This window comes from Nematostella vectensis, chromosome 11, assembly GCF_932526225.1.
Source record: "Nematostella vectensis chromosome 11, jaNemVect1.1, whole genome shotgun sequence".
Lineage (NCBI taxonomy): Eukaryota > Metazoa > Cnidaria > Anthozoa > Actiniaria > Edwardsiidae > Nematostella > Nematostella vectensis.
Genome location: NC_064044.1, coordinates 4,773,251 through 4,792,261, shown reverse-complemented (window position 1 = coordinate 4,792,261; position 19,011 = coordinate 4,773,251). Strand labels below are relative to the sequence as shown.

The window sequence follows — 19,011 nt, the reverse complement described above, 5'->3', positions numbered from 1 at the left end:
CGCGACAAAACTAGGAATCGACGATAGAATGAACACCACCGCCAACAAACAAGCATTTATAACACTCGAAGACCACAAACCGAACTTCGCTAATAAACCGACCTGCAGACTCATCAACCCTACCAAGTCCGAAATGGCATGAACAGCAAAAGCATCCTCGACCGCATCAACACCACCATCGCAACAAAACGTAACTTTCACCAATGGAAAAGCACTAAAGCCGTAATCGACTGGTTCACATCAACAAAGCCTAAAAAAACTCTGTTCCTACCGCCCTTGCGTTACTTTGGACAAGAAACCCCACTATTGACCATGCTGTGATTGGTGTATTCATGCGTACAAGCTTCTCTCTGATTGGCTGGTTAGCCAGTACTTTTACTAGAACTCGGTTAAAGCCGGAGAAGGTTCCAAATCATCAACATGGAAACTACCGAACCCTCTTAGATCTGCTAAAAATGTAGCATTTACGAGACCTTCGCTTATCCCAAGCACAATATATAAGGTTTTCAAGACTATATTTGCTTTAAAGATCACAACGGTGGCTAAAAATCTCGTCCAGGTCTCGAAGGAAGGGGGTTCGATCCCAACATACACCGAACTAGTTGAACCTTGTCCTGTGGAAGAAAACGACGAAATGGAGCGAGAAACTGCCTCAGTTGTCACTAGTATTATTGCTGGAGGTGGGAATATTGTTTCAACATATTTTATTTCTTTGTCTTATTATATGTGATGGGTTTTTCGCATGATTAATCAATTCGTGCTGCAACAACAACAGCGCAACAACAACGCGTAAACGTTAACATGTAGTGAACAGAACGTTGGGCCTAAGACTCGAAAGTTTATTTAAGCTTACTTATATAGATTCTTTCATTTTCTATTCACTGTTATGGTATGATTTTGGCAGAATGGTTAGTGGTTAAGTATGGAGAAATCCTAAGATCACGAAAAGTTTTCTAGCGGAAAATGAATTCGGCTCCTCGGATTTAATTTTGATATTGCTTAAGTTAACTTACTTAGAATCTAAGTACTTTGCTTACGTATTCATTTTGTTTTGTTGATAAAATGGATTTCCTATGCCCTCGTCAAGTACCTTAGCAATATTCTAGGAAAGGCAAAGTGATAAAGGGTTTGAAAAGGCTTTATGAACACATTATTCATAGTAAATGCGCCTACGAAACTGCTCTGTTCTCGACCATTGGATAACTTCTGAGGTGCGAGGCTGGAAATGTTATAATTATAGCTCATTTATTAACTCTATGGTTCAGCCTTATTTTCTATTTAAACTCTTCAATCTGAAAAGCTCCCTTGGTTATTAGGAAGTACATTTTATACAGACGTGTTACGCCTTTTGATTACTCTATAAGTTGGTTCGCCAAACTTGGGAATAACTTGGTCCTTATTGGTAGGTAAAGGAAACACTGTACTATGCGTTTCTATGCTGAATTGTGGATAATTTTGATGTGATAATACCCAAGAAAGAAAATTGAGATCTTTCCCATCTTTGGCTGAAAGAACTTGTAAGGTTCCACATTTTTAATGTTGGATTATTTCCTAGGGCTTTCAACATGTTGTGCAAGAACAACAATGGCTCCATTAGAAAGGCTGAAAATCCTGCTTCAGGCAAACAACCGACACTACAAGGGCATGAGTAAGTAAATATACCTGTGTCTTAGCCAGCCTCTATTCAAAAAATAGATCGAATTTCTAGGAATCAATCAATACAAGGTTGTGATGGAATGTTTTTTAAAAGCCTCTGTGAAAACAGACTGGTTCTGCTGACTTTGAAAGTACTGTATTAGCCCTTCATAAGAGCAATTTTTTTTTCCACTGAAGGGCTAATGCTCAAAATTTTTTACATAGAGGCCTAAGGGAGTGTTCATTAAATACACTGAGGGTGGGGGGGGAGGAAAGATATTGAGGGGGAGAGGCTCCAAAAAATTTTTAACTACCAAAAGGGGGGGCTCCAAAAAAAAGGTCCTCTAAGGGAAAAATAAGTTTTTGGAGTTCTATAAGGGGGAGGGGGGGGGGGGGGGGCACCAAGAAAATGTTTACAATGAAAGGGGGGCTCTGAAAGTAAAAATCTTCCCTCCCCCCCTGGGTGTCATTAATGAACACTCCGTTAAACATAGTACTTCTGCCTTCAAGCCTCTGCAGTAGACTAGTGAATTTTTTTCTCCAGCTTGTCTGTCTATTATTGTCTACATTTTCCCATATGCAACACAGTAGTACTATTAAAACTGCTGCCCTGTTCATTATGACAGTGTATAAGATGGCCCTGTTTTCTTCATTTAATGCATCCTAGGGAGATTATTTTTCTTAGTGAAAAAGTCAGGCTAATATAGTGGTATCTCTTCATAGCAGTCATGAAGTGTTATTTTTATACAAAGATTACAAGATTTTACACCTTTTGCATAAAATTTCTGTCTCAGTAAATCAAAGCTTCACTACTGTGCTAAAACTTCTAGTTGGAATTTAATCACATAGCTAAAGTATGTAATGTAGAACTTAAGTATGCACTATGTAATGTATACTTACACAGATTCCCAGATTAGCTTTGCATAGTTTGGATCATGTTTATGCATTTTACTACCCAATTTAAATGTAAATCTTATTATTTCCTGTAACGTGTCATAAAATACACGATTATTAGGCACTCAAAGTCTTATCTGGTAGCTTGTTTGCTGCCAAATTAAATATTTTAAAGTCATATTTTGAAAAAAAATTGAATTGCAAATGTGACTACTTGGTTGCTACAGTAACTTTGACCCCTGATCTACTTGTTTTTAGATGATTCACTAGCTATATCTTTTTATTCCTCAGAGGTGTTGACAGCTTTCAGGGCCATTTACCACAATGAGGGACTTCTTGCATACTTTAAAGGTATACTTAGTTGTTTTCTTTCTCTACTTGCTTGCATTTTTTATAGCTCCTGGCTTTCCATCATTCAAGCTTGTATGATGTGGAATCTTTATGATGTTGGAATTTGTGTCAAGCCCCTTTATGAAAATTTGGCACCACATACTGTATTTTCATTTGCAGTGTTTCTGTTTTCAGGAAATGGAGCAATGATGCTGCGGACATTCCCCTATGGTGCAGTCCAGTTCTTGTCATATGAACACTATTCAAAGGTGAGTCAGGCAATAATAGATGAGCAACACATGAGAAACCAAAAAATGGAAATTAACATTTCTGAAAAATTTTTTTTTACATTTGTACTTTCTTATGTCTAATGTTTATGAATTCAAATTATTTTTCTCTGATGCACATTCAGAGGGGGGGGGGGGGCACCAAACAACTAGACCGCCAAGGTTTATTGACTTGAGAAAAAGGTCTCACAACCTGGAATTCTCTTTGTAACACACAACATTTCAAGCATAAACCATGCCTGCCAACTTCCCCTGGTTTTACCAGGAGACTCCCGCTTTTTTATCAAATCTCACCGCCTCCCGGTTTATGACCAAATTCTAATCAGTCGAGTTGTTTTTGAAGTAGAAGTTGGATTTTAGACACAAAGTTATGTAATTCTTATATTTTGTATTCAAGTTATGACGTTTTCAGGTCTTAGAGAATCGAGAACTAAATAATCAATGAGCCTTTTCCAGGTGTTCCTACCGCAGACTACCGCAGTACCGAAATGCTTGCAAATGCTTGTAGACATTGACAAATCAAGTCGAATTCGCGCAAATTGTTAAGAAATTGGCTCATACTTTGGAGCCATTTTCGCGCGAGTTTGAAAGTCGGCGTTGTAAATCATACCGGCCACAAACTTCAAGGCTCATCAAAGATAATTTTTAGGCGCTCTGTGTTCAGGATACGATGGAATTAAAACGCTGGCCTCTTGACATCAAACCATTAGTCCAGTCAATCTAGTGTTTTACCAAAAAGTAATTGCAACACAACTAAAAAAAAGTATAGTTTAAACACCTAAATGCGATGAAGATATGACAAGATGAAAATTGAAAAATGTATTCCAGATGTAATGTCTATAACAAAGAACTGCTCAAATATCTATTATTTTGTTGGTCAAAAAGTACTGACAAAGCTGAATGAACCTCTAATTTATAGGCTGTTCAGGCACTTGTGGACAAGATAATTTTTTCCATTATTTTATAGGCCAAGAGCCTTTTTGATAATGGAAGACATAGAAAACATTTGTATTTCCCATTAGTTCTTGTACCGATAAATAATGTTTATTATAGGATATTATATTATATATAATATTTATTATACAACCTGATTTCATCACATTTATTAAGGGGATAGGCTAACTTTTCTGCAATGTAGTCTGAGGAACCATATGTTCAATGAAGGACAAATATCCCAAAGTGGGAAAGATCATACGTTGTACTCTTATCAGGCAATTTCAGTAAAGTTGATGTCATCCAGATTTTGTCACTGGACCCATAACTTTTTTTTATTTAAATTACAAATTTTATTCTGTAATTTACTAAGAGTATGTTCCTATTTCAGTATGCCACTCATACAGAGAAGTTCCCCAGCAATTAATAAACTCTCACAAAGACGCACATTTTGTTGTTGTTGTTTATGTTGTCTGGGTCCTTTATGTGTTATAGGACATATATGTTCACTCATACGGTAATATATACTAAGATTTTACCCCACTTTCAGGTCTTGCAAACAAGTTCCCCAGCGATAAATAAACTCGTAGCGGGTTCTCTAGCCGGCATGACAGCATGTGCGTGCACCTACCCTTTAGATATGGTTCGATCCCGCCTGGCCTTCCAAGTTGCCCAAGACCAAGGCTACACCACTATTACCCAGACAATACGCTGCATATCGGTGAAAGAAGGTGGCCCAAAGGCCTTGTACAAGGGCTTTGTTCCGACTTTATTGACAATTGTACCAGCAATGGGTAAGTAGTAATGTATTTTCTATCACCATGTTAACATATAGAATAAACACCTTGAATAAGCACCAAAGCTCTGTTGAGAACCTTTTTTTTATCATTCAAAAGTATCACCAGCAGTTGGTATTCCTTTAAGATTTGTTGTAATATGTATCATATCTCTTGCAATTTTGGGGGGGACTGTGTAAGGTGTCAAAATATTATTCAAAATATCCTACATTATAAGGATAAAAAGATTCCTTTTAAAATGCTTTTTTACCTATCGATGAACCTCTAATATACTACCACCTTTTTTGGTCTTAAAAGAATGCTGATCAACCACTACTTTGTTATTGTTTATCATGGAAAGTACAACAGTTTATTCACAGGGAAATCCAAAATAACCATCTACGAATGAAGTCTGATAAGTTATTGACAATATTTTATTAAAAATATCTTGGTTACACGCTTGAATAAGCCGATGGAAATGGATGCTTTGTGTGACTCCTCATTTAGGGGAAGCATAAAATGGTGGTGTGATAGGTGTTCTTTACAGTAAGTGGCTGCTCATATACTGTAGCTTGTAATAGAGTTTCTAACATACCCTTTCTTTTAGGCATTGGGTTCTATATGTTTGAGACAATGAAGGCCTACTTCTTAGAGACCAGGATAGCATTTACCAATACAAACCCTGATACATTATGTCCAGAGCTCTCCATTATCGGTGGTTTTGTATGTGGAGGCGTGGCAGGTGCAGTGTCTCAAACTATTGCGTGAGTATTCAATACAGTTATGTGAATCTGTGCAAAGAACTGTACTGCTGTGGGAAAGAAAATGTCTGTATTATGGTTTATCGGCCAAATCTGTCTAAATGAAGGTATTCCATATTTTCTGTATTTGTGTCTGCCCTGAAGACGGTAATTTGGCAGAGTCGAATACCAGTTTTTGGTGTACCATATTTTCTAGGTTATAATTGTTTCTGTCCATCTGAGGATCAGTTTTATACTTAGCTGTCTCTTTGCCCATCTGTCTATCATTCCATCTGTCAGTCTGCCTGTCTTGTCTGTCTGTGTCTGTCCACCCATTTTTCTATCCATTCATCTATCTGTCTGTCTGTCTCCTTATTTGATTGACTGTCTGTCTGTATCTGCCTGTCTATTCATCTCTCTGTCTGTCTGCCTTCTTTTTTGATGGTTTAACTACATACAGACAATATGAAGACAAACTAGCTAACTTTGTGTGTATTTCATTGCATTCCCAATAAATGGATGAAATGGCTGAACCCCCATGAAATGGCCAACCCCTAGATCCGGCTGTCTAAAGGCTATTCCTATCTTTACCAACAGTTACCCTCTGGATGTGGTACGGCGGAGGATGCAGCTAGCAGGTGCGGTACCGGATGGCCATAAGTACAACACTTGCATCAACACCCTTGTCAATGTGTACAAGGATGATGGCATCAGACGGGGCCTGTACCGTGGACTGTCAATCAACTACTTAAGGGTTTGTCCCCAAGTGGCCATCATGTTTGGAGTTTATGAAGTTACAAAACAATTTCTTAATCGGCAATGAGTCAATTCAGCTGTTAAAAATTGAAAAGAAGTCAGGTAGACTCAACAACGCAGGCAAGAGATCTTGTCCAGCCCGAGTTCCAGTGTACGTATGTATGTATGGGTCTCTTCCATCTTAGGTATTCTGTTCATTGTTCGCTGGCCCAGGATATTGTGCCAAGAATCTTTGATAGCAACGTCCAGCTTTGGACTAATTGGTTCTTGTCTGTATCACCTATGTACTTTGAGGTTCTGTGATGGTAGATTGGGAGATAATTACCTAACCCCCTTAGAAGTGCTCCAATATAGTTTTTTTTCTTTTTTTTTAGAGGGGAGGGGGGGGTCGAGGTACATTTTTTTGGAATCGCACAATATACTGACAAGCAGTGTGCTGGCTCACGCTTGCTTGCTCCCGTGAAACCTTTCTTTCTTTCTTTTGAACGCCGTACTTTCCACCGCCATATTTAATTCCAAGTAATGCAAATGAGCCAGAAGCACTGTTTTGTCTTCATTTGCATGCATTTGCATTGAATACGGCTCATGGAAATTACGACGTTTGTTCAGGGCCTAAGGCTAAGTTTAAATACCCTGGTCCCAGAGCCTCGTGCGTCTCTTTAGTGGTCAGCGAACCTCGCTGGCCACTGAATAGAGAAACGCTCGAGGCTCTGGGACCAGGGGAAAGTTTAACTTGTTTCAGTGCAAAAACATGGTCACTCTAGCTAGTCATATCTCGCTTTAAAACCAATATGTTATAACGTATAGTGATTTTTTACCGCTGCTGGTCAGTTGTAAAAAAAATACAGAATTATACAGATTACAATGAATATAATATGCACGATATTTGCGAATAAACGTTTTTGAACGCATTGTTATGGTTATACTGCACCGATAACCCACTCTCCAGAATAAACTCCTGGGGCTAGGCAGTCCAGACCTCCGGCGCTCTCTTTGCGGGCGGCATTCTGGCTTATCGCCAGAAAGAAAAAGTCTAGTCTTAATTGCATGCGCATGCGCGAAAATATACAGCCAGCGAGTTTTTTTTTCAGTATTTTGCCTGATTAAAAACCTAATTACCAGCCAGATACCTTGAGGGAAGAAAATTTACTAAGAAATAGTTCTGCGTGAAACAGAGGTTTCAATTTCCTGTCGTTTCACATTTATTTGTTTTTTGAAAACGAATAAATTTCAATATAGGACGCCGGCGAGAATGATTTTAAAATCAGCGATTTAGTTCCGAAACGTGCCAGCTTGTTTGTTTTAGGGTATTAGGACCTGTTAATTTCTATACCCTATTCTAGACTAGTACGCAAACAATAAAACTTAAGATAATGGATTAGTATGCTTGTGAGGATCACTTATACTCAGATAGCTATTTTGACCGTCGAATCACAAGGCAAGGCTTTTGTTGTTGAATTATTTTTACTCCCATGACACCCTCATATATATCAACCTCTTCCTCGGCAAGAATTGGGTGTCAGCCAAAAGTTGTTTACGGTATCATTTCTAACGTATTATTCTTGGGTATAATACCACCAGATTACCGTCTTTGTTCCAGGGCCAGCTTTTTAAAGAGCCATTTAAGCATCCCGGGTTACCATGGCGACTAATTGCGTTAATTTCGTTTGGTGTCGAAATTCTATGGTCTATTTGCGATAGTGGCAGCTATCCGAAAGATCTGTAGAATCACTTGCCCGAACTTCACGTCTTTTTAGATGAAAGTGGTAATCGTTTGATAGGAGCAGGTGCAAATCGTCAAGAAGTCAAGAAAAATTCTATGAAACGCAAAGATCATTGCCATGAAGAAACTAAGTCGTTCAGTATTGAACCCAGGAGTCAAATCCAGCGCTTCGTCTACTGTTACCAAACAAACGCCATCAAAACGGAGCAACTCAAAAGAAAAACTAGAAAAGGCATTACCGCCTAACCTCGAGAGAAAGCGACGAGCAAAGTCTGAGGTCTTATTCGGTAGAAAGCAGGGTACCACTGCCGTACCTGGTCAAATTTCCGAGCTTTTCGTACCAGAGGAAACCAAACCAGAGGTCATTGATCTTGGCAGTGTTGACCAAGCCCAGGAGACCCTCGTGAGGCTCATTCAACTTCTTGGACTAGAAGAACAAGCGAATAATTCTGGCGGCGCAAAAACGAATCTCTGGAGAGGTTGTACATCAAACAGGTATAGACTTGTCACTAGGAAATCCCGACGATTTTTAAGGACATTGAAAATTCAGTCTCAAAATTCGACCAGCAAATCCTTGAGGCTTCCAAGCATAAGGAACAGTACTAAAGCACTTTTTCAAATTTCTTATTCAAAACCCTTAAACTTCGTAGCACTGAAAAAACAAATGACAATTGAAAAGCCTAGGTCTGCATTTTCATTTATAGATAGAGATCTTCACTTTATTGAAAACAGCAATAGCATACAGCTTCCGTATTTGAACCAGACTGCTTGCTCTAGATGTGCTCCTTTCCCTGACGCTAAGAGAACTTCAAGAGCAGGCTTACTTAAAAAGTCTGTGAGCTTCTTTGAGGAATTCCCTGATCCATACAGCAAGACTTCTATACAAATAACATGACTACCAGATTAGATTGGACTTGTAGCGTCCTGTGTTACCGCGTGTTTATATATAATTATTACTTTAAAGGTTCCGGAAGGAAGAAAGCGCGTGTGATGAAAGATTGAATTATCGTATTTGTGCAGTTTTTGTAGCGGTGCTGGTTATGACAAGCCAATAAACCGAGTTTGTTCGCGTTGCGCACCCCTCCTCTCCTCCCTCTGTTATACTCCACTCTCCGCGTTGCGCACCTCTCCTTCCCTCTACTCTTATCTCCGCGTTGTGCACCTCTCCTTCCCTCTGTTATACTCTACTCTCCGCGTTGCGCACCTCTCCTTCCCTCTACTCTTATCTCCGCGTTGTGCACCTCTCCTCTCCTTCCCTCTGTTATACTCTACTCTCCGCGTTGCGCACCTCTCCTTCCCTCTGTTATACTCTACCCTCCGCGTTGCGCACCTCTCCTCTCCTTCCCTCTGTTATACTCTACTCTCCGCGTTGCGCACCTCTCCTTCCCTCTACTCTTATCTCCGCGTTGTGCACCTCTCCTCTCCTTCCCTCTGTTATACTCTACTCCCCGCGTTACGCACCTTTCCTCTCCTTCCCTCTGTTATACTATACTCTCCGCGTTTCGCACCTCTCCTTCCCTCTGTTATACTCTACTCTCCGCGTTGCGCACCTCTCCTCTCCTTCCCTCTGTTATACTCTACTCTCCGCGTTACGCACCTTTCCTCTCCTTCCCTCTGTTATACTATACTCTCCGCGTTGCGCACCTCTCCTTCCCTCTGTTATACTCTACTCTCGGCGTTGCGCACCTCTCCTCTCCTTCCCTCTGTTATACTCTACTCTCCGCGTTGCGCACTTCTCCTCTCCTCCCTCTGTTATACTCCACCCTCCGCGTTGCGCACCTCTCCTTCCCTCTACTCTTATCTCCGCGTTGTGCACCTCTCCTTCCCTCTGTTATACTCTACTCTCCGCGTTGCGCACCTCTCCTTCCCTCTACTCTTATCTCCGCGTTGTGCACCTCTCCTCTCCTTCCCTCTGTTATACTCTACTCTCCGCGTTGCGCACCTCTCCTTCCCTCTGTTATACTCTACCCTCCGCGTTGCGCACCTCTCCTCTCCTTCCCTCTGTTATACTCTACTCTCCGCGTTGCGCACCTCTCCTTCCCTCTACTCTTATCTCCGCGTTGTGCACCTCTCCTCTCCTCCCCTCTGTTATACTCTACTCTCCGCGTTGCGCACCTCTCCTCTCCTTCCCTCTGTTATACTCTACTCTCCGCGTTACGCACCTTTCCTCTCCTTCCCTCTGTTATACTATACTCTCCGCGTTTCGCACCTCTCCTTCCCTCTACTCTTATCTCCGCGTTGCGCACCTCTCCTCTCCTTCCCTCTGTTATACTCTACTCTCCGCGTTACGCACCTTTCCTCTCCTTCCCTCTGTTATACTATACTCTCCGCGTTGCGCACCTCTCCTTCCCTCTGTTATACTCTACTCTCCGCGTTGCGCACCTCTCCTTCCCTCTGTTATACTCTACCCTCCGCGTTGCGCACCTCTCCTCTCCTTCCCTCTGTTATACTCTACTCTCCGCGTTGCGCACCTCTCCTTCCCTCTACTCTTATCTCCGCGTTGTGCACCTCTCCTCTCCTCCCCTCTGTTATACTCTACTCTCCGCGTTGCGCACCTCTCCTCTCCTTCCCTCTGTTATACTCCACTCTCCGCGTTGCGCACCTCTCCTTCCCTCTACTCTTATCTCCGCGTTGCGCACCTCTCCTCTCCTTCCCTCTGTTATACTCTACCCTCCGCGTTGCGCACCTCTCCTCTCCTTCCCTCTGTTATACTCTACTCCCCGCGTTACGCACCTTTCCTCTCCTTCCCTCTGTTATACTATACTCTCCGCGTTTCGCACCTCTCCTTCCCTCTGTTATACTCTACTCTCCGCGTTGCGCACCTCTCCTCTCCTTCCCTCTGTTATACTCTACTCTCCGCGTTACGCACCTTTCCTCTCCTTCCCTCTGTTATACTATACTCTCCGCGTTGCGCACCTCTCCTTCCCTCTGTTATACTCTACTCTCGGCGTTGCGCACCTCTCCTCTCCTTCCCTCTGTTATACTCTACTCTCCGCGTTGCGCACTTCTCCTCTCCTCCCTCTGTTATACTCTACTCTCCGCGTTGCGCACCTCTCCTCTCCTTCCCTCTGTTATACTCTACTTTCCGCGTTACGCACCTCTCCTTCCCTCTGTTATACTCTACTCTCCGCGTTGCGCACCTCTCCTTCCCTCTGTTATACTCTACCCTCCGCGTTGCGCACCTCTCCTCTCCTTCCCTCTGTTATACTCTACTCTCCGCGTTGCGCACCTCTCCTTCCCTCTGTTATACTCTACTCTCCGCGTTGCGCACCTCTCCTCTCCTCCCTCTGTTATACTCTACTCTCCGCGTTGCGCACCTCTCCTCTCCTTCCCTCTGTTATACTCTACTCTCCGCGTTGCGCACCTCTCCTCTCCTCCCCTGTGTTATACTCTACTCTCCGCGTTGCGCACCTCTCCTCTCCTCCCCTCTGTTATACTCTACTCTCCGCGTTGCGCACCTCTCCTTCCCTCTACTCTTATCTCCGCGTTGTGCTCCTCTCCTCTCCTTCCCTCTGTTATACTCTACTCTCCGCGTTGCGCACCTCTCCTTCCCTCTGTTATACTCTACCCTCCGCGTTGCGCACCTCTCCTCTCCTTCCCTCTGTTATACTCTACTCTCCGCGTTGCGCACCTCTCCTTCCCTCTACTCTTATCTCCGCGTTGTGCACCTCTCCTCTCCTCCCCTCTGTTATACTCTACTCTCCGCGTTGCGCACCTCTCCTCTCCTTCCCTCTGTTATACTCCACTCTCCGCGTTGCGCACCTCTCCTTCCCTCTACTCTTATCTCCGCGTTGCGCACCTCTCCTCTCCTTCCCTCTGTTATACTCTACCCTCCGCGTTGCGCACCTCTCCTCTCCTTCCCTCTGTTATACTCTACCCTCCGCGTTGCGCACCTCTCCTCTCCTTCCCTCTGTTATACTCTACTCCCCGCGTTACGCACCTTTCCTCTCCTTCCCTCTGTTATACTATACTCTCCGCGTTTCGCACCTCTCCTTCCCTCTGTTATACTCTACTCTCCGCGTTGCGCACCTCTCCTCTCCTTCCCTCTGTTATACTCTACTCTCCGCGTTACGCACCTTTCCTCTCCTTCCCTCTGTTATACTATACTCTCCGCGTTGCGCACCTCTCCTTCCCTCTGTTATACTCTACTCTCGGCGTTGCGCACCTCTCCTCTCCTTCCCTCTGTTATACTCTACTCTCCGCGTTGCGCACTTCTCCTCTCCTCCCTCTGTTATACTCTACTCTCCGCGTTGCGCACCTCTCCTCTCCTTCCCTCTGTTATACTCTACTTTCCGCGTTACGCACCTCTTCTCCCTCTGTTATACTCTACTCTCCGCGTTGCGCACCTCTCCTCTCCTTCCCTCTGTTATACTCTACTCTCCGCGTTGCGCACCTCTCCTCTCCTCCCCTGTGTTATACTCTACTCTCCGCGTTGCGCACCTCTCCTCTCCTCCCCTGTGTTATACTCTACTCTCCGCGTTGCGCACCTCTCCTCTCCTCCCTCTGTTATACTCTACTCTCCGCGTTGCGCACCTCTCCTCTCCTTCCCTCTGTTATACTCTACTCTCCGCGTTGCGCACCTCTCCTCTCCTCCCCTGTGTTATACTCTACTCTCCGCGTTGCGCACCTCTCCTCTCCTTCCCTCTGTTATACTCTACTTTCCGCGTTACGCCCCTCTCCTCCCTCTGTTATACTCTACTCTCCGCGTTGCGCACCTCTCCTTCCCTCTGTTATACTCTACTTTCCGCGTTACGCCCCTCTCCTCCCTCTGTTATACTCTACTCTCCGCGTTGCGCACCTCTCCTCTCCTTCCCTCTGTTATACTCTACTCTCCGCGTTGCGCACCTCTCCTCTCCTCTCCTCTGTTATACTCTACTTTCCGCGTTACGCACCTTTCCTCTCCTTCCCTCTGTTATACTCTACTCTCCGCGTTGTGCACCTCTCCTGACCTTCCCTCTGTAATACTCTATTCTCCGCGTTGCGCACCTCTCCCCCCCTCTGTTATACTCTACTCTCCACGTTGCGCACCTCTCCTCTCCTCCCCTCTGTTATACTCTACTCTCCGCGTTACGCACCTCTCCTCTCCTTCCCTCTGTTATACTCTACTTTCCGCGTTACGCCCCTCTCCTCCCTCTGTTATACTCTACTCTCCGCGTTGCGCACCTCTCCTCTCCTTCCCTCTGTTATACTCTACTTTCCGCGTTACGCCCCTCTCCTCCCTCTGTTATACTCTACTCTCCGTGTTGCGCACCTCTCCTCTCCTTCCCTCTGTTATACTCTACTTTCTGCGTTACGCACCTCTCCTCTCCTTCCCTCTGTTATACTCTACTCTCCGCGTTGTGCATCTCTCCTGACCTTCCCTCTGTAATACTCTATTCTCCGCGTTGCGCACCTCTCCCCCCCTCTGTTATACTCTACTCTCCACGTTGCGCACCTCTCCTCTCCTCCCCTCTGTTATACTCTACTCTCCGCGTTGCGCACCTCTCCTCTCCTTCCCTCTGTTATACTCTACTCTTCGCGTTGCGCACCTCTCCTCTCCTGCCTCTGTTATACTCTACTCTCCGCGTTGCGCACCTCTCCTCTCCTCTCCTCCCTCTGTTATACTCTACTGTCCGCATTGCGCACCTCTCCTCTCCTTCCCTCTGTTATACTCTACTCTCCGCGTTGCGCAGCTCTCCTCTTCTTCCCTCTGTTATACTCTACTCTCCGCGTTGCGCACCTCTACTCTCCTCCCTCTGTTATACTCTACTCTCCGCGTTGCCACCTCTCCTCTCCTCCCTCTGTTATACTCTACTCTCCACGTTGCGCACCTCTCCTCTCCTTCCCTCTGTTATACTCTACTCTCCGGCGTTGCGCTCCTCCCCTCTCCTTCTCTCTGTCTACACTTCGAGTTGCGCCTTTTTTCCTCTACATTAGACCCTTTAAAAAAAAATACCAACCCGATAAAAATGATACCGTGTTTAATTTGTCGATGCTGTCGCTGGACTATATGTCTGATACAAAAGACTTAAAACATCAGATCCTTCTAGAAGATTTTATGGTCTTAAAGCGGAAACTGAAAATTCCAACAACAAATTTTGTGTTTTCATAATTATCGCTAAGCTATCTTATACCTATAACACCCTCTTGTGTTTTCCGGGTCTAAGTTTACCGTTTTGAAACTAACGGGATTTACATTTGGTGATTTTTGTTTGATCAACGCTTTATGAGGTGGCGTTTGATTTGAAACCATTTCAATGCTGACCAATGAAAACTCTAAAATGATTTTGATTGATACAAGCCAGGGCGATGTTCGCAGCATATTTCAAACGCAAGGAAAGAGTCCTCGTTCAACTTGAATCAATCAATGAGATCTAGGTGTTGCAAGGTAACACAACCTTGTATCAATACCAGTACAAGAGGGTCAATGCAAGGGTTCACACCCTTCGGTATGGAAATAATAAAGCGATAGAGTTCGATGTCGCTTTACAAGAGAATAGCTGTCGTCAGTAGGCTCGCGACTCAACACATAATTACCCCCTTAATATATACACGAAAACATCCAAAGAATTAAGGCAAGGAAATCCAGACTTGTCAAACCATTGCGTTGGCTCTTTATGCCGACCCCTGCTAAAAAGATCTCATGGTTTGACTCCTTCAAGTGGATTATATTAATAATAACTATGTTTAGCACTGCAGAAATTTCTCAATGCATTGACTTGCCTGCTTTATAGCCCAGAGCTATTAGAAAATAACAATTTTGCCACAACCCCATGACTTTATCTTCCGGGGAACAGTCCACTGGGTGAAAGAACAAGACAAATGATTTTATAAAAAGAGGGGATTATTATTTCTGTTATAGCTAAACTTTCTTGACCTTAATACAATTTTTTGGTATTAGTACGTGGTTGGGCATAAGCTGTTCTAAGCTTCGATAACAACAAGGGCCGAGCGAAACAAAACAACAGTTTTATTGCATGTGTTTTCACGTTTCGCTCGGTTTAAGATCCGCCGCAAACGCACGGAGGATATGTTTCAACAGAAAAAGCAATGTGTCTAAATTTAGCACATTAGAGTGCTAGAGCAAACTTTATAGCTTTTTTTAGGCTTGCGAGCTATGGGGTATTTAGGGAGATCAATTGAGTTGATGATTTGTCTCGCGTGCGGAAGAGAGTGAGATCTATCGTCAGTTCATTAAGCGTGATGACAAAACCTCTTGTATTGCAACTTGCTCACATAAATATGAGCGCTGGTAATGATGTAAGGAATCTCAGATATCGATACGAACTACGAGGGGGCAGAGGGGGTGTCTATATCAAGCACGTAAACATGTAAAATGCACATTCGCGCGAATTCCTCACATTGCTATGGCCACGAAAATTACGCCCGCGACCGATTTTATTGCGTTCTAGAAAATATTCCAAGCTGTCGTTTAACGCGCTGAAGCTTTCGTACCCTGGAGCTCAAAGCTAAAGGCTTACATGATGGCGTGGCTTTTCATGGCTGTGAGGAAGATGTTTTATTTTTTTTTAATATTCTACACTTCTGGGAGTATCAACCAGCCACTGTCAAACTAAAAAAAACAAAACGTCAAAAGCAGTAAGATAAAACAAAATAAGAATAACTCTTACGTCTCCGGACAATCCATAGTCCAGATTTCAATGTCTTCGCGCCCTCAATATTACGAATACTACACCACTGTTTACCCTAGGCGCATATTTTTGTGGTTCCATTTTATCCCTGATTTTTCGGGCTGTGCGAATGGACGGCCTCGCAAACGTCATGCGTCTCCACAAAGGCTCTTCGGAGCCAGAACTCTTATAAGAAGAATGTACTTAAGCAATTGATGCTAGAAAATAAAGTATTTGTCGATTTATCTATTGGAACTAATACCGTTTTCTTCGGCAAAGGGGAGCTGCGTTTCGTGTGCCTACTGCGCTAAATCAAATGTCTAGAAACCTACGGGCAAATCAGTGATGAGACTAAGCATGGACGCTAGAAGAGAACGTACGCGCATGCGCATACGAGCCAGACAACCCCGTGAACCAGGGGACTACCCCGACTTCGAAGTTTTTTCATTATGTCTTATTGTTCACTAGCCCACAGGCAGAAACGAACTTAAGAGAAAGATTTGATAAACAAATATCCCAAACAAATTGGAAATCGAGTTAGATTACCTTAACTGTCACATTCTTGTAATGCCTCGACAAGCTTTCAGACATTCCTTGTGAATGGAATGACATTAAATTTTAGAGTACCCCTTAAAAAGCGCGAGAAGTGTAATTCGATTTCCTGACAAGTCGATGAACACTTGTTAATTTTCTTTAAAGTGTCCGGGGGATAACATCGAACTCATGAATGTCTATACGCTTTGGACAAACTTGACAACTCCATTTGGAAAAGTAATCAGGCTTGATTAATGGCTATATGCTCACTTTTGCACTGATTGTCCCTCCCTCTCCTCATATGGAAATAAGCCTGCACAAACGTACATGTTGGCGGACATTAGTTCAAAGAGAGACATTTCTCCCTCACTTATCAATTTACCTAACCATTAGCACTCGTCATATCTGATCCTCCTTCTTAAAGACATTTCTCGCCCAACAATGCACCAATACAGCACTACCCGTGGCGGTTAAAATACACCGGGCTCTCTAAAAGCGCGCCAAGAACCCTAAGTGAGAGTTGATGATGAAGGGACGTATGACATGTCTATCGCATGTCATCGCTCTCTCTCTCTCTCTCCCCCTCTCTCTCTCTCTCTCTCTCTCTCTCTCTCTCTCTCTCTCTCTCTCTCTCTCTCTCTCTCTCTCTCTCTCTCTCTCTCTCTCTCTCTCTCTCTCTCTCTCTCTCTCTCTCTCTCTCTCTCTCTCTCTCTCTCTCTCACTCTCTCTCTCCTCTTGTGCCATCTCAGATTATTTCCTTGTGTTACGTACTAGAAACAAAGTTCTTTTAAGAGCACATTTTTTTGTTTCGTTGTCCTTCCTAACCGTCCCTATTTTTTCGCTCTTAAGCTATTTTACGAATCACATGACGCACTTATGAAAATTTGTTATTGATGGCTATGATCAACGCTATAGCTTTTCTAGTTTTTACAAGCCCCCCTACTTGAGATAAGCCAGACAAGGCGAGTTTCAATCAGGTTAATGGCTACCATTCGGAAACGATATGCTGAGAGGCGTCCTTTGAGCTATTGCGCCAAAAACAACATCCAGAAATGGTGCACTCTTGGAAAAGACAACCGGAGACAAATTAGAGCGCGTTATCAGTGTGTTTTTCGATTGTATTGTCTGTTTTGATGAACTTGAGATGGCGAGGAAGAGGATGTTTATTTGCTTGTTTATCAAAAACAGATACGAATATGACAATCGTTACCCATTAAATAAGTAAACAATTTTCGCCACCCCCATCCACACACTCGCACTATTTTTGAGCGTTGCGGAAGTTGTTTTTTTTTTTTTGCATGTAATTATAACTAAATGGATTATACGACAAATTTGGGGTTGGGGGGGGGGGGGGGTAATTTATTTATATATGAAAAAACAAATGCATGTAAAACTTTGTTTTTTTGTGTGAAAAGATATTGATGTTATGGAATCTTGATTTGGGATGCATGGGTGACCCCACAACATTTAGATTTTTAGTCATTTTTTTAATCGTACAATCATGCTTCCAAAAATGGGTAACATTAGATTTTGATTTGAACAATCCTTTTCATAGCGTTTTTAAATGTTCGGCAAAATAAACAGCAAGCGACAGTAGCTTCAGCATCCCCCCAGGCGCACTGTTAGTGAGGTTTGTAAGGTTTGTGAAGAGGTGTCCATACCTTTATATTCAAAGATTTTTTACTATAATTAACTGTGCTCGAATTGTGCTATCCTAAAGTTATTTTTAACTCCTCTCGACCGTTAAGGACACCATATTATAAAGATATATAATTTTAATGAGAACTTCTTGCAATTTTTGAGGTACTAAAAACCCTTTGTGACATAACATATGTCTGTTTTGACTTTATCTCCCTGCTCTGTTGTTTCTGGAAGAGGATTTGTAAACGGCCTCTATGTAGTCTGTAATACTCTTGACCTTACATCCCAAATAATCTTGTCATCATGAAAATAAAGATCCCTCGTGCATCAGGTAAAGTCTTTTGCGTGTTTTGCGTCAGAAGTATAGAGGCATAGACAGATAGAAGCAAGCAGCAACAAACACCGATAGTACGTTATACGTACTAAAGATGCACAAATAAATTTATTTTTTATTATGAATTGTTCACTGGGAACGTATACCGTTCACCTTTGTTTTATAAGAACGTCATCCACCCTAACGTCATTCACCAAATTTCAAAGAACATAGTGCCAGAGAGCAGCAAAATATTGCTTTGTTAGTCTGATGCCTTCTAAAATACAGAATTTAATTTTGTTCAAATATCAACCATTGTGTACGTACTCTTACTGGTACTTCATTAGGTATTATATTTTTTATGCAATGAAATTGAGGAACATTTCTATGAACATATACAGCCTTAAAATGCTTCAAAATAAACACGGTCCAGTCTCAACTGAAAATTTGACGTAAGTGTAGTCAACCACAACCGAAAATGAACCTGTCAGCCTATGTTCTAAGAACTGTGGCACTGATTCAAGTTTCAATGGCTCGTAGACCCATAACTCTTGTCTGAATTCGCAGAATACGAAAACAATTTCTTGTGAGGTCTAACACGACGACAAAACACTCTCAAGGAATACAAGCTGTTATCTTGTCCACGTCAAGTATGGGACAAGTTCTGCTAACCTGTTGGTAACCTTTTTAATCGAACAGGAAGAAAACAGGTATATCTTTTAGGTTATAAAATTATTTCAAGACACCCTCTTAGGGCAATTTTTTCCGCGTTGCTCGCATTGAATTTTTTGATGTGCTCGCTGTTCGATTTATTCAACAACTAAAAATGCTCGGTCTCG

General features: G+C 42.9%; 1 protein-coding gene across 2 annotated transcripts; it reads left to right on the top strand.

The window, feature by feature from the left end:
- The first annotated feature begins 379 nt into the window (after positions 1–379).
- Positions 380–7,262, top strand: LOC5501906 (graves disease carrier protein homolog). 2 transcript variants are annotated; one of them, XR_004292921.2, is made up of 8 exons: positions 380–680; positions 1,556–1,648; positions 2,821–2,880; positions 3,055–3,128; positions 4,630–4,873; positions 5,463–5,619; positions 6,193–6,954; positions 7,059–7,262. XR_004292921.2 is itself a non-coding variant. In XM_001623108.3 (7 exons), the coding sequence occupies exons 1-7, from the start codon at positions 635–637 to the stop codon at positions 6,416–6,418; spliced, it is 900 nt and encodes a 299-aa protein (XP_001623158.3). In that variant the 5' UTR covers positions 380–634; the 3' UTR covers positions 6,419–7,262. The 2 variants fall into 2 exon arrangements, 1 of the variants encoding a protein (XP_001623158.3); XM_001623108.3 differs by having other exon boundaries at positions 6,193–7,262.
- The last annotated feature ends 11,749 nt before the right edge of the window (positions 7,263–19,011 follow it).

Excerpts from the sequence above, each read along its gene's own strand:
- LOC5501906 (XM_001623108.3), top strand. The coding sequence starts at position 635 with ATGGAGCGAGAAACTGCCTCAGTTGTCACTAGTATTATTGCTGGAG. Across the intron at positions 681-1,555 it reads CACTAGTATTATTGCTGGAG|GGCTTTCAACATGTTGTGCA; the intron begins GTGGGAATATTG and ends ATTATTTCCTAG. Across the intron at positions 3,129-4,629 it reads CATATGAACACTATTCAAAG|GTCTTGCAAACAAGTTCCCC; the intron begins GTGAGTCAGGCA and ends CCCCACTTTCAG.